The sequence below is a fragment of the Chionomys nivalis genome, chromosome 6 (assembly GCF_950005125.1).
Source record: "Chionomys nivalis chromosome 6, mChiNiv1.1, whole genome shotgun sequence".
In the NCBI taxonomy this organism is placed as follows: Eukaryota; Metazoa; Chordata; class Mammalia; order Rodentia; family Cricetidae; genus Chionomys; species Chionomys nivalis.
The window spans coordinates 36,127,582-36,145,234 of record NC_080091.1 but is presented as its reverse complement, the minus strand read 5'-3'; the positions used below and the strand labels follow the sequence as shown (position 1 = coordinate 36,145,234).

The window sequence follows — 17,653 nt, the reverse complement described above, 5'->3', positions numbered from 1 at the left end:
CTAGTTCCAGGACAGGCTCCAAAACCACAGAGAAACCCTGTCTCGAAAAACCAAAAAAAAAAAAAAAAAAAAAAAAAACACAGTAACAGGGGCTGGGCGGTGGTGATGCACACCTTTAATTCCAGCACTCGGAAGGTAGAGGCAGGTGGATCTGTGTGAGTTCGAGGCCAGCCTGATCTACAGAGCTAGTTCCAGGACAACCAGGGATATTCAGGGTAACCCTGTATCAAAAACAAAACAACAACAACAAAAAAATACTAAATTATATAAAAGACCATTCCAAGAAAAAAAGCCTATGGTAAGCATAGGACCAGAGGGTTAAATTCAAAATATGACATAGAGTGGGTCTTATTATTTGTTAAGCAAAAATTTAAAAATGAAGCCGAGGACTAGTGAAATAACTCAGTTAGTAAAGGAAGTTTAACTAATCATTTAAGTTTGACACTCAGGCCGAGTAGTGATGGTGCATGCCTTTAATCCCAGCACTTGGGAGGCAGAGGCAGGTGTATCTCTGTGAGTTCGAGGCCAGCCTGGTCTACAGAGTAAGTTCAGGACAGGCTCCAAAGCTACAGAGAAACCCTGTCTCGAAAAAAAAGAGAGAGAGAGAGAGAGAAAGAAAAAAGAAAAAAAAAGTTTGACACACTTTCACATGGTTGAAGGACAGAGCCAACTCCAGCAAGTTGTCATCCGACCTCCAACACGAGCATCGGGGCAGCTCAGTCTCTCTGGATCTCTCTCTCACACACATGCACACACACACACTAAAATCCAATTAAATTTTTTTCTAAAATGAAGCTGGAATAAATATACACACCTATAATCCCAAGCACTAAGGAGGCAGAGGCAGGAGGAGTCACATAAATTCTAGGATAGTCAGGGCTACACAGCCAAAAATAAATGAATGAACAAATAATTTTTTAAAAACTAGTTGTCAAAATAGAGAAGGTGTCTTGGGAGATGGCCTGCCCCATCTGGTTCTCATCTGGAGTATGCTTCCCTCCCACACAGGCAGCGCCCACTGGGAAACACGCTATGGGTGTTGCTGCTGACATATGTTTTTGCTGGGAACAGCCACCATGAACGTGCAGCAGTGCTTGAGGAATTCCTACTTACCATTCAGAACAGTGGCTCTCAACCTTCCTAAGGCTGTGGCGCTTTAATACAGTTCCTCATCCTGTGCTGACCCCAGTCATAAAATTATTTCATTGCTACTTCATAACCGTAATTTTGCTACTGTTATGAATCATAATATAAATAACTGATATGTGACCCCCCCCAAAGGACTTACACCCCATAGACTGAGAACCACTGATATATATATTATTCACAATGCCCTGGCACACAAAAGATAGAAGATAGCTGGGGTTTGTTTAGTGCTTTTTTTTTTTTTTTTTTTTTTTTTGGTGTTCTGAGGATGGAAGCCCCGGGCAGTTTCTGTGCTGAGTAGTTCCTAACATATACACAAATAAAACAAGCCTTAGTTTAAGAGGGGTAGTAAGAAGTTACCTGCTCAGCAGAGTCTTAAAACATTTCATTAACAACCAAGTTCCTTGAGGGACTTTACTGCCAGGGCCAAGAGGACATATTCCATAATGCGCTGATGATATGAACCATTATTTACACATGTAACATGTAAGCACAACAACATACTACGTGGGCCTACCTGACCAATGATATGAACCATTCATTTATCCACGTAATATGTGAGCACCATGATGTACTCTAATTGAGGTATTTATCTACAAAAAGCCTGTCCAATCTTGAAATTGGATTTCACACAAAAATGTTTTTCATATAAGGAAACAGAAAACATGACATATTTTCAGATTTCTGAATTCTGCTTTCTGATGGACAGTATCTCAATTTACTCTCAAAAAACAACCAAACAAAGCCCTCAAAAAGACATAAAGCGAGCTGCTGCAGGGCAGGGACAGGAAGGGCACCAACAGATCACAGAGTTCCTGGCGGCTCAGACACTGGCCACCTGATGTGCCTCAAAGTGCCCAGTTGCCTTCTGGTGAGCTTCTCAAGCATTTTACCCTTTTTGTTTTGGGGACCCAGTTCAGGGTCCCCCACTGTTATTGTCACACACTGTGTTAAGAGCTTTTGTTTTTGTTTTTGCTTGATTTTGTTTGTTTGGCTTTTGGTTTTTGGTTTTTTTCGAGACAGGGTTTCTCTGTAGCTTTGGTGCCTGTCCTGGAATGAGCTCTGGTAGACCAGGCTGACCCCAAACTCAGAGATCCACCTGCCTCTGCCTCCCGAGTGCTGGGATTAAAGGCGTGCGCCACCACTGCCTGGTTACTGTAATTTCAAAATAAAATTTAGGCACATAGAAAAAAAATAGCCCAGGATGGCCAGGGCTCCACAGAGAAACACTGTCTAGAGTTAAAAAGGGAAAAAAGAAAAAAAAACAAAAAAGACAGCTCACAGAAAGAGCTGTTTTTGTTTATGTTTGTCAAATGAGGGAAGACAATAAATGCATAGCTGGGGGGTTCTGTTACACAATCAAGTACCCTACTTTCCTTGCCTGTGGACCAGTTTTCCTGATTGCGTGGTAATCACCTCTGAGAAGTTCCAGGCAGTTCTGTGTAAGTCAAGTACTTAAAAGTCAAATACCTGCTAATTAACAAAAACAAAAACAAGCCTGTCAGACCTTGGTGTCCAGCGATCGTCAGCCCAGCTGAGGTAGAAGGACTGTAAACACAAAGCTAGCCTCTGATACTTAGAGACACAGTCTCCAAACACAAACTAAAGTTGAGGATGTAGCCCAGCTCCGGGTTCTCTCTCTATCAGTTAATAAAACAGGCATGGTGACAGATACCTATAACCCCAACATTCAGAAACTAAAGGCAGAAAAATTATAGTTCAAGACCAGCTTAGGCTACATGAGCTCCTGTCTATGAACAAACAAACAAAATAACAAATTAATAAAATAGACGATAAAGTCGCCCCTGTGCCTTTTGTTTTTTTAGGACAGACTGGTCTTGATCAATGGTCTTCAACATCTGATCTCCCTTAAAAGAGATGGGATTCCAGGCGTGCGGTGATAAAGCATGTTTTACTTGGTGCTGGGAATGAACCCAAAACTTTGTGTGGGCTAGGCCAACATCTTCCCAACTGAGCCATTTTTATATTCTGAGTATATTTTAAGCGGGAAACACCTGGTTCACAGCTATACCCTGCCTCATGATCATGAGCAATCCTATTTCTTTTTTTCTTTGCAGGCCTCAATCAAGACTTCACTTGTGTTAGGTAAGTGATACGGTCCACTGAGTTCTATCTAGAGCTCCTACCAATCCTATTTTGCACTGTCTAAAGCTCTCAATTGGACTAAAAATGCATTAAATAAACTTATAAAACCCAGACTCCAGACAAGTTTTATCAGCACTGCCTGTCAGATGATCAGCAAGTTCTCCAATAATGGAGTCCTGCAGGGTGTGGTCCTTGTTTTAGGGAACCAGGCTCTGGGCTTTCCAGCTCCCTTTAGCTGATATGGGATGGCCAAATAATAGCAGTGTTCCTGCGGAGGGGCTAATTGCCAGGTGGACAAGCTATCTCTGGAGCACATCGTCAAAGCTAACCCTACAGCAATAGTCACTGGCTTCTATGCTCTGGCAAGGGGGCAAACAAGTCCTAGGGAGAGATAACAGTATGCAGCAGACATTTGATAAGGACTTGATAATTGACCCCACATAAAAATCCAACTCAAGAATCACACTTCAGAAACTCTGGCCAGGGAGAAGAGTCAGAGCTAAGGGAGGACTCAGCCCGGTTGTGATCTATACAGGGAGGATTGACAGTGCTGTCATCGTAGACACCTGGAGCAGCGAGGCCGAGGATAGAGTGTGGCCAACAGAATAACTCTGACTGTCCAAAGTAGAAAGTCTCATGCAGTGAGTCAGCTCAGCAAATGGGGCACAAAGTGCTCCGTTACATCTGAGCTTCAGATCAATGCTAAGGAGGGACTGGGGATGTAGCTCAATGGTAGAGCGCATGCCCAGGCTATGCAAGGTCCTGAATTCTACCTTCAGAACTGAAAAACAAACAAATGCAAATTTCCCCCTACCCCTAACCCAACTACTGAATAATTTCTTAGACCTATTCTTAAACATTGAATAAGGTACACTGAAACTAAAAAATCACTTTGTATTTACCCGAATCCAGGTGGGCATCCTATACTTAATCTGACAATCTTAAATGGAAGCAGAAAGGCAGGAAATCATAGGCATCCTCACTCTGCAGGTTTACAGAAGGCTATGCACTGAAATGCTAAAGGAACTTAGATGTGGACAATAGAAAATGTGCTTTCTTTCTTGGATAGTGTCTCATGCAAGCCAAGATAGCCTCAAACTTGCTTTTTAACAGAGGCTGGCCTTGAACTCCTGACCCCTGCTTCTCCACCTAGAATGACGGGATTCTAGGTGTGTCACCACGTCTAATGTCACGCTGTTGTTGTTTCTCTTCCTTCTCCTTCTTCTTCTAGACCGGTTTTGTTTGTGCCTAGGCTAGCTTCAAACTGTTGATTTCCTGCCTCAACTTTTCTGAGTGTTGAGAGTATAGATATGTATTGTCATTTCCAGCAAGAATCTACATCTCGGCTGGGTGTGGTGGCGCACGCCTTTGATCACAGCATGCAGGAGGCAGAGGCAGGCAGGATCTTGTGAGTTCGAGGCCAGCCTGGTCTACAGAGCCAGTTTCAGGACAGGTAAAATGATGTTGATGTGAGTTGCCTGCTCTTAGGCTACAGTGAAAAGACAAAATGATAACTCAGGGCAGGTTTTTTTCCCTCAGTACCATCCTCACAGATAGGTGATTCTCAGGCATAGGGGACCGCTCCATACATTCTAGAGTGTTTAATAGCACCCAGACTTCAACCCACTGGACAGTAATAGCATCACCCATGTAACAATTAAAACAAAATGTCTCCAAGTATTACAAATTTTTTCCTGGGGAGCGAAATCTCCTTCTGTTGAAATCACTGAGTTAGAAGAAATGGCCAAATGAAGAGAAAGTGTCACATCCGTTAACCAGTGGTCACATAACAAAAGACTGTTCTCAAGGGAGACGTTCTCAGCTCTACTGGAGCCCTCCAAAACCATAACAGGGAGGAGAAAGCCTGGTCACTTCAGCTAAGACAATTAGGAAGCCTTCAGCTGCCAGAAGTACTTAGGAAGACTCTCGGGTGAGCCAAGCCAATGGCGTCCTGTATAACCATGCATACATCACGCAGGCAGGACGGTGCACCCAGCCTTTGAAGAGGCTCTTTTAACCTCCTCTCCAACTGAACTGTTTCCAAATCTCTTCCTGCCATTTGGAAGCTGAGTGATTCTCAGCTGAAAAGGCCTGTGTGCGCGAGGTGCAGATGGCAGCACTTAGGGCCCTCACCAGATGCTGCAGCCTCTAATTTGATTGAAAGGATATAATTAGACAACAGAAACACTTTAATGAAAGAGCAAAACATGGAGGGAGGGAAGGATTGAAGGCCCTTAACTGATGCCAAAACACCCACCAGTAATAGAGGCTTCGAGTCTGGGGCAAGGCGAGGGGAAAGCCCCCGAAAAAGACAGTCCTCACCCTGTTTATTTCCCCATAGACAGAGAAATGGGGATTTTATTATTGTAGATTTCCACTGTATTTTATGTGGGAACAAACTGATTAGAACCAGAAGATTCTTCGGAAGAACTTCAAAGAAAAATAAATATGACTTCTGTGGTCATTATTAAAAATATTTTTACCAGCCCAGTAATTTTCTTTGAAGATGAATTTTTATAGATTGAACAGCAGCAAGTAATTTACATACTAAGATGGGATTGGCTAGCAATCCCTACTATTCTAGAAAGCTGCCATGTTGTTATTTGATTTGGGGATACCAAGAAAGCTACAAACACCATAATGTATCTACTTTGAGGATAAAAAGAAACCACACAGTGTCCTCACACAGGCTGATGGCTACCACCATTATGATTCATCTTTAAAAGTTGCCTATGCTGTCTTTACTCTTTCCTGGCTTTAAAGCTCTGAGTGTGAGTATACTGTTCTGGTTCTAACCAAGAATCTAACCAAACAGAAAGAAATGCAGCCCTCAGAGTCTGCAGTTGCTAATGTCCTGTGACACTCGGGTTTTGGAAGCAGTCACAGCCTCCTTAGTCCACTAGGAACAGGGCCTCGCCCTTGCGGCAAATTGAACAATAAAAGTTTAATGCTTTGGTTATGTGCCAGGGATTAAACTGTGGCGGGAGAATCTGGAAGCTGGTCCTCGCAGGGGAGAACCCCCAAGAGGGCCCTACTGCAGAAGTAAGAGGGACACTGTCAACTCTGCCCATAAGATGTCCATCTTATAAAGTGCCCTCCACTTCATTCCTTTTCAGGCTGGTACAAGGACAACCTAAGGAGGTGCTCACCTAGGAAGAGGTTGGAGGAGAAGGCAAACTGTATAGAATAACATTTCTACAACGGCCCCTCTTCTCTCCCTGCTCTGCCTGAATAGAGACTATCTTAAGAGGATGAGGTCTAGGGATATGGCATCACATCCTGAGAGGAACACTGATGATGACAAGAAATGGGGAAAACATGGTTGGACCTCAGTGCCCACCGTACCTAAAAGAATACTCCTGGTTCTAGAGCAAGTGTCAAGGTCAAACTGAAACAGAAGGAACATCATTCATCCTTCTTACCTGTGTGGAGGCTGCACCCTGCACCCGTCAGAAATGCATCTGCCAAATGGAGCAGAGGCTGGAGGAAGCGCTCCCACCTCTAAACATGTGCAGGGGTGCTGGGGAACCTCAATTCCTAATATTTGTTCTCATTCAGAAGGTAAAAACCTCAGACAAAAGCTACAGACATCAACTGTGGGCGTCTCCCAAGCATTTCCCATGAACTGTCCAGCAGTACAAACACAACTGGCTTGTTAGGTTTCAGTGTTTCACTTTGTTTTTCAAAATTCTTTAATTAAAACAAACAAACAAAAAAAAACCCCCAGCTATCGAAAGCACACTGCTGCTTTAACAGGACAGCAGAAGTGTAGCGGTGAAAGCCAATAGCTCAGGAAGCGCCAGGAGTTGGGCTCTTCCTCCCCTGTCCCCATGGTTGTTTCTCTAGGTCTCAGGGTCAGTGCCACCTGCTGCCTGACTTTTTTCTGCCGGTTTCGCTGAGTGAACAAACTAGGGGGCGGCTCTGAGGTAGGAATTATTTCCTTAAGCAGTGCACTGAATCACACTGAATTCCCACTTATTAATGATCGGAATTTATGTATACAAGCTTTTCCCAGTTGTATCTTTTTAAAAATCATGGTAAAATACAAAATTTACCATTTTAGTTAGCATTTCCTCATTGCTACATTGTACAGGCAAGCTGCAAGCCTCCAACTACTCTCTTACTTCAGCCCTCCAAATAGCTGGGGTACAGTGCATGTCACTGTGACCGACTCACATGTGTCTGTCAAAGTTAATTCATAGTAAGAGTAAAAGGTTCATCCACTCGCCAAAATCAGCCCTCTTTGTTGCTTTTTCCAGATCAGTAAACACTTAAATGTCAATTCACGTGGACCTAGTACAAGACTTAGAACAAGCACAGCCTATGGACCAAATCATGACCCATAAACTAAGTTATGATTAGTTATGTAAACTTTTAATTATAAAAACTCAAAAGGACAATATATTAAGACATGTAAAGATAATATAAAGATTTAAGTTTCAATGTCCAAAGAATTTTATTAAAACACAGCAATGCATTCAGGTGGTACACACCTTTGCTCTCAGCCTTTGGGAGAGTAGATATTTGTGAGTTCAAGGCCGACCCTGTCTTGGAAAACAAACAAACAAACAAAAAAATAGCAATGCCTGTTCATTTTGTCTTGACTACTTTTGCCTCCAGAGTTGGAGGTAAGAGATTGCAACTGTGGCCATGTATGGCCGATAAAGCCTAAATCATTTACTGTTTTGCCTTGGTCTACAGCCTCATGAGAGTTCCAGGATCAAAAATTCTAAACTAGGGGCCATCAAGACAGCTCAGGAGATAAAGGTGTTTGGATCAAGCCTGGAAATATGAATTTAATCTCTGGGACCCACAGAATAGACAAAGAAAATTGGCTCCCAAAAGTCCTCTGACCTCCATATTTCAAGACATTATACCTCCATGTTCATAACCACCAATAAAAAACACTTTATTAAAGATGGTTTACTGGGGCTGGAGAGATGGCTCAGTGGTTATGAGCACTGCCTGCTCTTCCAAAGGTCCTGAGTTCAATTCCCAGCAACCACATGGTGGCTCACAACCATCTGTAAAGAGGTCTGGCACCCTCTTCTGGCCTTCAGGCATACACACAGACAGAATATTGTATACATAATAAATAAATTAAAAAAAAAAGATGGTTTACTGCCTACTGCCAAAAATTCCCAATTTTGATATTATGAAGCTGTAAGTTTGTCTTAATCATTTTGCTTTTGGTCTATCTATACTAAACTCTGAGCACATTAATAGTTGTATTGAGCACACCAACTTGCATTTGTTAGCAGTGAGCCCAAATGCAATACTTTCTTGCTTTAAGATTTATAAAATGAAAGCTGGGCATTGTGGTGCACACTTTTAATCCTAGCACTTGGGAGGCAGAGGAGGCAAATCTCAAAGTTTGAGGCCAACCTGGTCTACAGATAAGAGTTCTAGGACAACCAAGGCTACATAGAGAAACTCTGTCTCAAAAACTCAAAACAACAACATAAGATTTATAAAAGGGCTCACTGCTATCTTAAACAACAAATTCCAGACGAGAAGGTAGGGGAGGATAGTGAGAGGCTAGAAAAGACTCCACCACTAAACCTCCGTCTTCCTTCTTATCAGTTGTGAAAGAAGAGAAAGCACATCAAAAGAAGAATGGAGAGACGGGAGATCATTTGGGGTTGACTACACACTATAATTAGAATAACACAGAAGGGGAATGAGCTAACTGTTTTCATAAAGTCAGCATTCAAAAATGCAAACCACCAGTAATTTAAATATTACAAAGTTGTGCAGAATATAAGTATTGGAATAATTTTTTCCATCCACAAAATTTTAGAGAAAATTATAGTATCACAAAATATGAAATGGTAAGTTTGGCATATTCTCAGTATATAACTTTTTTTTTTAATTGGAAAGGATTTAACAAACTAGTGCCTAGGCTCTTGACAGTATGTGATGCCGAAAACCATGTGGTGTGTCTCTGAAACTGCTTCTGGAACCAGAGGGAAAATGTCACAAAAGCACTGATGTAGCAGAATGCTAAGAAAGAGGGCTGATGAGATTCTAAAGCACAAACTGTTTCCCAACAGCCATGCATTTGTCCATACCCAAGACTCCTAAACAAAAGCATCCCGACTTACCCAAGAGCTGCATCTGACCTAGCAAGGCAAAGGTGCCTAGCACATGCCACCTCCAGCAAGCACTGGCCGAACAGGCTCACAACGCTTTTCAGAGCTATATTCACAGGGGAAACCAGCCTATTTCTACCCGCACCTCTCTCTCCACAGAGTACACTAAATTCCGAACACATGGATGACAAAGTGGAGCTAAGGGGTTACTAGGTTACAGTTATGTTGACACGTCCTAGCTCTAGGAACGTCCCTCCCTCCTTGCTCACATACAACAGTAGAAGTGGGCAAATTATAGAAGTCCCATAGAAGGCACCAATCACCTAGGAACCACTTGTACCGAGCCTCAGTTTTGGAGTGTTGAGAACACTTCATTCAGCAGTTCCAAAGCCCACCTTTGCCTTTTGCCAGGATTCCCAGGGTAAACCAGGTGTCTAGTCTTTAGTGAACTGGAAAAGACTATAAAAAAATATTTTAAGTATTTACCAACGGCCGTTTGTACATGGTGGTACACTATATGCATGTTGCCTACAATGTATCACCAACACTCGGCACGGGAGTGAGTTATCATCGTCCTCCTTTTTACAGATCTACTAACTGAGGTTCACCGAGCTCAAAGTTTGTCTTAAAATCACACAGAAAATAAGTCTCAGCCTTTTCTCTAATCCAAGCTGGCAAGAAAACAAAGCAACTCCAGAGTTTTCTTTCATCAGCAAAACCCTGTCTTTGCAACATCCCAATCTGCAACTTAGGGTGGAGACCCCAGCGGCAGGTTCACCAGTATATGCTCAGCACCCAACAACCCGCAAAGAAACTGAACTGGGCCGGACAACATCCTCATGCCTGTTCTTTCACGGGAAGGGATTCTGAGGCAAGGAAGGGCGTGGGGAAACTGAGCAGAGCCCCAGCTTCTATCCTGGCTGAGGACACCACCTCGGGCGGACCGCGCGGGGGACTCGGCCTGGGTGGGAAGCAGGACGCCGGACTCGGCGTAGCCTGCACTGGTACGGGCGACCTTAGCCGTCACGCATCCCTTCTCTCCCGCAAGCAGTGAGCTGAGTCTCGGAAAGTTCGAAGCCGGCGCGCGGGGCAGAGTCCTGGTAACGCGGCAAGCGCATCCACGCCGCGTTCCGGGACAGAAGCCCAGGCATCGCGTTCGCCGGGGTCCACGCGCGAGGGAAGGAGAGCCGGGCGTGGGGAGGGGAGGGCCGGGGTCTCACTCACCGGGGCCGGGGCGGGGGCCAGGCGCAGGCCGGGCCGCCAGAGTGAGCGCAGCGGCGGAGAGCAGCGCGAGGCGGGCGGCGGGCGGCGCCATGGGCCGTCAGTGCGGGACCCCCGGGCGCGGCCCGGGGCAGAGGGGGCAGCACCGGGAGCCGGGGACGGCCATGGGAGCAAGACGGAGCTCAGCGACGCCCCGCCCCGCCCGGCCGGCCCGCCCCGGCCCGCCCTCCTCAGCACCGCCCCGGCTGCCGGCCGCCGGCAAGGCTTCAGAGCGGGGCCGACTGCGCATGCTCGCCCTGCCCCGCCGCCTGCCACTCACGCCCCCGAGCCCGCCCCCGCCTCTCCTGACTCCGCCCCCAGGGGCCGCTAGGCGAGGCCACTCGAGGTGAGACGTCTACAGGTGAGGGTGTCCCCACGCCGGGCGTCCAATGACCCCAGCTCCACCCTCACCTCGGTCGTGACCCACGCGCGGGCTCCACCACAGCGGTAGTAACCAAACAGCCTTCTCTTGCTAGACTCATGGTAGTGGTTAGCCAAGGCTTGTTAGACCCCCTCGGCTTGTATCCCGTTTGGTCACTGGTAAGATCTTGTACAAGTTTAAAGCAAACGGGGCTGCCTTCTGCTAAGTGGAGAGTCGACACCATCTGCTCCCCAAGGCGGTTGTACAAAATGAGACGGGGCCTGGAAGGCACGCACTAGCACAGCAGGAGCTCAAAAAGTGTGGAGTTCTTTCTCCTGGAGAAGTCCTGCAGCTATCAAAGAGACAGCATACTGAGCCCTGTATAGAATCCTATCGCATCCTGTGTCAACTAGGGCAACTTATTGCTCTTTTAAAAAATATTTTATTGCCGGGCGGCGGTGGCGCACGCCTTTAATCCCAGCACTCGGGAGGCAGAGGCAGGCGGATCTCGGTGAGTTCGAGACCAGCCTGGTCTACAAAGCGAGTTCCAGGACAGTCAGAGCTGTTACACAGAGGGGTAAAATATACATACATTATTTTGTCTATGTATGTGTGTATGTGTGTGGGTGCATGCGTGAGGTCAGAGAACCACTTGAGAGAGTCAGTTCTCCTTGTGCCATGTGAGTTCTGGGAATTGAACTTAGGCTGTCAGGCTTGATAACAAGTGCCTTTAACTGCTGAGCCATTGTACCAGTTTCTTCTTCTTCTTCTTCTTCTTCTTCTTCTTCTTCTTCTTCTTCTTATTATTATTATTATTATTATTATTATTATTATTATTATTTTGTTTTTTTTGTTTTTTTGTTTTTCGAGACAGGGTTTCTCTGTAGCTTTGGTGCCCGTCCCCGGAACTTGTAGACCAGGCTGGCCTCGAACTCCCAGAGATCCGCCTGCCTCTGCCTCCCGAGTGCTGGGATTAATTCTTCTTATTATTTATCATTATTTTGAGTCAGGCTCTCACTATGCAGTCCTGGCTGACTTGGAACTATGTAGATCAGACTGGCCTTGAACTCACGGAGATCTTTCTGCCTACGCTTTCTAAGTGATGGATTAAAGGTGTGTGCCCCCACTCCCGGTTAAATTATTTTTGATTATCATAAAATGAGTGACACTATTTATATATTGTATTTGCTCAACCATCAGCAAAACAGGGACAATGAAAGACCTCAAGATTCAAAGAGATAGAAGCAACTAAAATGCTCAACTCGATGGGGCAGGTGCTGTGTCTACTGCACACTGGAGACTGGGGCTGCAGAAAGCTGGTGGCTTAAACTTGGCCTCCGTGAGGCAGGACCTTTTCCCCTCACCCTTCTCTCCCCCACCCCGCCCCGTGTCTCAAATCTCCTTCCTCCTCCTCACACCCCCAGGCAGCAGGGATTTTCCTATTGCCCTCTCCTAAAACGCCATGGTGACGCACGGCGGGACAGGTCCGGGCCTTGCACCGGGAGCTTTCAAGTCCTTGGTCCCGGACAGGCAAGTGTGGGCCTGCGCCCTGATGGGCGGCAGGAACATCTGCCCTCCTGTGCCGACTCGCTGAGCCCGGAGCAGGGCTGGGCGGTCGTAGCCCTGCGAGATTCCCTGGTCTGCATGGGGTACACCCATTCCTGTGCCCCTCGCCCTCTTGCTGGGCCTGCGTTCCCCCTGCCTGGCCACAATCATGAGGTAGCTTCCAGAGCAGGGGCCCCAAGGGCGTAGCTACCTCCCACGAGGCGCCTGCCTTTCTGTCCCTCTCCACCCACACCATCCAGAGCCGTGGCAAGAAGAATCTTGTTCAATTGTTTGTTTTCCCTGTAGTCCCTGAATTCAAGAACCTTCGGTGCTCCTGAGTGGACGCCCCCATTACCTAGTGGACACACCCTCCACCTGCTAGTGAGAACACAGCTTCCATGTTCCACACGTGGGTCTGTTGTATAATTTTTTTACTCAGGGCCTGACATGAACCATGAGTATTGGCCATTACTAAGTAGAGTTTCTGTCCACAGTTGGAACAAGGGCGGTAAAATTATCACTTAGTATGTGATAACCGCGAAGGACTGCTAACACCCTCTCTAGAGGAAGGGCCTGTCACAGCATCCTACCCTGGGATTCCAGCCTCACTTCAGTCCCAGGTGCTTGTGATCTCGGTAGATGCAGCAAGAGCATACAGGACTTGGAAGGCCTGCTGAAGGCAGCTCTCCACAGGGCTGTTTCTCGGAGGTTGTTACCCAAGGTAGGATAGGGCTTTTTGGTGGGATGCCTGCTTTTGAGTCACTCAAGTTCCTGTGGTAAAGCCAAATAAATTTATTGGTTCACAAAACTGGGCTTGGGTGGAGTCTCCGTTGCCTACTGTGGGTGCTAAATTTAGGGCTATTGGGTGTTTGTTCAGCCTCCTCAGGAAAAGCAACGCAACACCAGCCTTTTTGCTCTTCCAGCAAGACCCCAGGCCTCTGTACCCCTGTTTTGAATCACATTCAAAGGGGAGAAAATGAACAGGTAACGTTGGTGCAGACTCTAGGTAGAGGTGAACCTGCTCCCCTGCCCCGCCTCAAGAAATAATCAGTAATGGGGTGGGAATATAGCTCAGCAGAGTGTTCACCCAGCGTGCCAAAAGTCCCGAGTTCAACCCCCAGTACCAAATAAGCACGGTGGCCGGCACACACATGCCTGTCACCTCAGCTTTTGGGAGGTAGAGGCAAGAGAAACAAGAGAGTCCAAGGTCATCCTCAGATACATAAGAGCAAAGCCAGTCTGGGCTACAAGACACAGTCTCAAAACAAAGATGCATATTTAGGAACATGGGAAGTGATGAGGGCATAGCCCCTGACAGGACAGCCCAAAGTTCAGGGTGTGTGTGTCTAAGACACCCAGAGCACTGTAGAGAAACCAGCTCAACGATGCTCTGTGCGTGTTAGGCCAGCACTCTGAGTCACATCTACAACCCCAACCCTAAATATTTGTTGAAGGAAGGCAGGCTCACATCTGTCGAGAGAGAGAGAGAGAGAGAGAGAGAGAGAGAGAGAGAGGCAGAGACAGAGAGAGAGCAGTAGCCTAACATGAGTCTTTGGGTCCCATCCAAAACATGAGGATGTTTTGCACCCAAAACAACGGGGACGCTGGGGAGAAGCTCAGCAGGACAGTACTCTGCAATTTAAATTTCCTGCAGTTTACTAGCCTCTGTATCTCCTTTGGGTGTCAGAGGAGAAAATAGGAAGGGAACACATAGGAGATTCAAAACAAAGTTATTTTGGCCAACCCAAGGTGTCCAGGCTTCATGACAATAGCTTTAGACGATTCTGCTCCTGGGATGTATAGAAAGTTGCCCTTGGGGGCTGGAGAGATGGCTCAGTGGTTAAGAGCATTGCCTGCTCTTCCAAAGGTCCTGAGTTCAATTCCAGCAACCACATGGTGGCTCACAACCATGTGTAATGGGGTCTGGTGTCCTCTTCTGGCCTGCAGGCATACACACAGACAGAATATTGTATACATAATAAATAAATATTTAAAAAAAAAGAAAGTTGCCCTTGCAGGACAACTTTTCATTAGGCTCTGATATAATAAGAATGGGCTCTACAGTTTGTATGGCTGAATAGGAAGTGGAAATACAGGGTTCTAGCTGGGCATGGTGGTGCATGCCTTTAATCTCAGCACTCGGGAGGCCAGCCTGGTCTACAGACGGAGTTCTAGGACAGCCAGGGCTACACAGAGAAACCCTAAATACAAGGCTCTATGTTCAGACTTACTGAGTAGAGGGATTGTTGGATGCTCAGTGGCAAAGAGTGAGAGCCTGTCTCAAACAAAACAGAAGAATTTCAAGATGATGACAGCAGAGCATTAAAAAATGGTTTCAAAGCCAGGTGGAGGTGGTGGCACACGCCTTTAATCCCAGCACTCTGGAGGCAGAGGCAGGGAGATCTCTGAGTTCAAGGCTGGCCTGGTCTACAGAACAAGTTCCAGGACAGCCAGAGCTATGCGGAGAAATCCTGTCTCGAGCACCTTCTCCCCCACAAAAGTTGCGGCTTTTCTAAGCCCTTTGGATCTTGGTCACTACACAGAAGGCACACTCATGAAAGTGAGGCCCTGTGTGTAATTCAGCCTGTAAGCGCCTGCCCATTGGGCAGCTGTGAGACAGAGGCATCCCCTGGCCTTCCCTACCCCCACCTTCTCTCTGAAGCTAAAAGCCCAGCACAGGTGATGGAAACATCCCACGAGAGGCTAAAAATACAGCTGAGTGTGTCTAGGTCATGGCACTCACGGGCTCAAGGTCTTTTGCTCAGCTATGTGGTATTGGCCTCCGACAGGAGCAGCCCCAGATGCTCGCTTCCATGCTTTGCATGCCTGGGAGCTTCGGAGCCTTATTTCATGGAAAGAATGAGGACATTCACGGGAGCCCCTTGCCTTCAGGAAGATGCTGCCATCCGAGTCCATTTGCCTGTTTACACTTTCCAGTCAGGCCCTTTCCTCTTCCTGGGAGGCCTACCTAAGCTGGTGGGGTTTGGGTCAGTCTGGCATTTAAAATTGGAATGATTTTGCTCAGACACTGTCATGTTGCAGACAGGCACCACACAAGGGTGCGTGGACCAAACGTCTAGAGATTTTACTTGCCAGGCGAAGTGGTGCACACCTTTAAGCCCAGCACTTTAGAGGCAAAGGAAGGAAGGTCTCTGTGGGTTTGAAGCCAGAATGTCTGAACACAGGAAGCTCCGTGCTATCAAGGGCAACAGAGTGAGATACTGTCTTAAAAAAAAATTCCTGTGCCTTGCAGTGTGTATGATCATGAGATCATATTCCAAAGAATGCTCTCCCAAGTGTTAAGAAGGAGGGCCCAATGAAATGTTTCAGCAGAGCAAGACCCATGCCACCAAGGCTAGTGACCTGATCACTGGGACTCACATAGCAGAAAGAGAGAACTGATTCCCGTAAATTGCCCTCTGACTTCCAAACTCAAGCCTTCAAGTACACACACACATAGAAAGACACACTAAGTGAATAATGTAATTTTAAATACATACACACATACAAAAAATAAGAGACTGGGAATATAGGTTAATTAGAGTGCTTGTCTTACATGCATGAAGTTGTGGGTTTCACACATGGCACTGACTAAACTGGGCGTTCATACACCTGTAATCCCAGCATTTTGGAACAGGTAAGGCAGTGGAAGGCCAGCCTTAGATGCAAAGTACAGCCTCACCAAAACTCCAGGGTGAACAAAATAATTCTGTCTCTGTCTTTCTGTCTGTCTGTCTAGATCAAGCACATGGGCCTCCCCCACTGAACAACTACCCATACCCATCTGTTCCCAACATTTCAAACAAACATCGGATTGTTCTCTGGAGTTATGCCTGACTCAGCACTGTGTTGTTTACTGAGCCTGCCTCCCCAGGTTTCTAGCTCAGGAATCTAGTGATAGGAAATTCAAGAGAGCCAGAAATTCACTGTTCTGGTGGAGTATGGGAAAAGAAGGAATCTGGTCCTGGTACAAAGCACAATGTGTGGGTATGTTTGGGGGAAAATATGAAATGGAGTCCTCTTGAGTTTAAAGTCAGGTGGCAACTGGTCCCAAGGTGAAGAGAGCACCAGTTACCATTTCTGGTGCAAGGCCTATGACTGGTGACATTCAGCGCACATCTCTAGGCCATGGTATCACAGTGCAGTACTCTCCACATTCTCTCCCAAGTTTTTCTGTCCTTTTGCACCATGACCCTCAGCTGTGTCCCCCTATGGGTGTGGGAGCTTGCTGCCTGTGTGCCAGGACAAGGGGGAATGCCACTGGAGCTCGAAGGGTGGAGCCATAAAGGGAGAAGACAAGACTCATAAAAGCAGGCTCAAGCTCTTCTTGATTAGCTGGTCTTCCAGAAAGAAAATAAGAGCTGAGAAAAACTAAAGAGAAGAAAGAAAGATTACAGGAGCTAAAAATACTAGGAAGAAAGCTTGGCTGAGCATCAGAGAAGGACAGATGTGTTTCCAAATAGAAGCATAGGCTCGCATATGTCAAGGAGCTCAGCTCCAAACATGTGGGGAGCAAGGAGACCGAGCTCAGCAGAATACTATAAAAAGGACGCACAGGATCAAGGCGATAGGGACACCCTCCTCTCTCAACCCCAAGCACTCCGACCCAAGCACTAACCAGGCCTAACTCAGATTCCAATTGGTCAAAACGTGTGTGCTCAGGATGGTACTGCCATGAAATTGATCTCACCACCCAGCTCAAATGATGATACCAAAGACCAAAACCCTCACTGCGGGTTTAGGAACCTGGGCCAAATAGTATTTGGAGCCTGACTTAAAGATTCTAAACAACCTCTGAGGAGCCTAACCACTTTCCTTACTGTAGCCACAGTTGCCTCTTTCCCGTGCCATCTAGCAAAGAACTTTCCAAAGATGCAGTGTTCCAGAAAATTCCACAGTCAGGTGAATCACAAGCTAATGACAACTCAGTCTATGCTGTGGAGTTGGGGGCAGAGCTCAGCGGCCAAGCACTTACCTAGCTATTGGAGGGAGGGAGAGAGAGAGAAGGCGAGATGAGGGATGCATTAATAGCCAAGCTGCATCAGAAACCCTTTTTCTACCTGAGAGAGCCCATTGTTTGGCTTTATAAGCCAACTTGATTCGTACAAAACCCTGAGACGAGGATCATACCAAAGGTTGGATC

At 46.5% G+C, this 17,653-nt stretch overlaps 1 protein-coding gene across 3 annotated transcripts in view; it reads right to left on the bottom strand.

Annotated features, from left to right (window-relative positions):
• The window catches only part of LOC130875415 (kremen protein 1), a 249,546-nt gene that overhangs the window by 60,027 nt on the left and 171,866 nt on the right, over positions 1 to 17,653 (bottom strand). Inside the window, exon 1 of one of the 3 annotated variants that reach the window (XM_057771147.1) lies at positions 10,569 to 10,786. The exons of the other annotated variants lie outside the window; for them this stretch is intronic. Within the exon in view, the coding sequence (XP_057627130.1) occupies positions 10,569 to 10,659 (91 nt within the window). The 5' untranslated portion in view covers positions 10,660 to 10,786. Of the gene's footprint in view, positions 1 to 10,568; positions 10,787 to 17,653 lie in introns of those variants that run through there. 3 annotated transcript variants of the gene reach the window in all.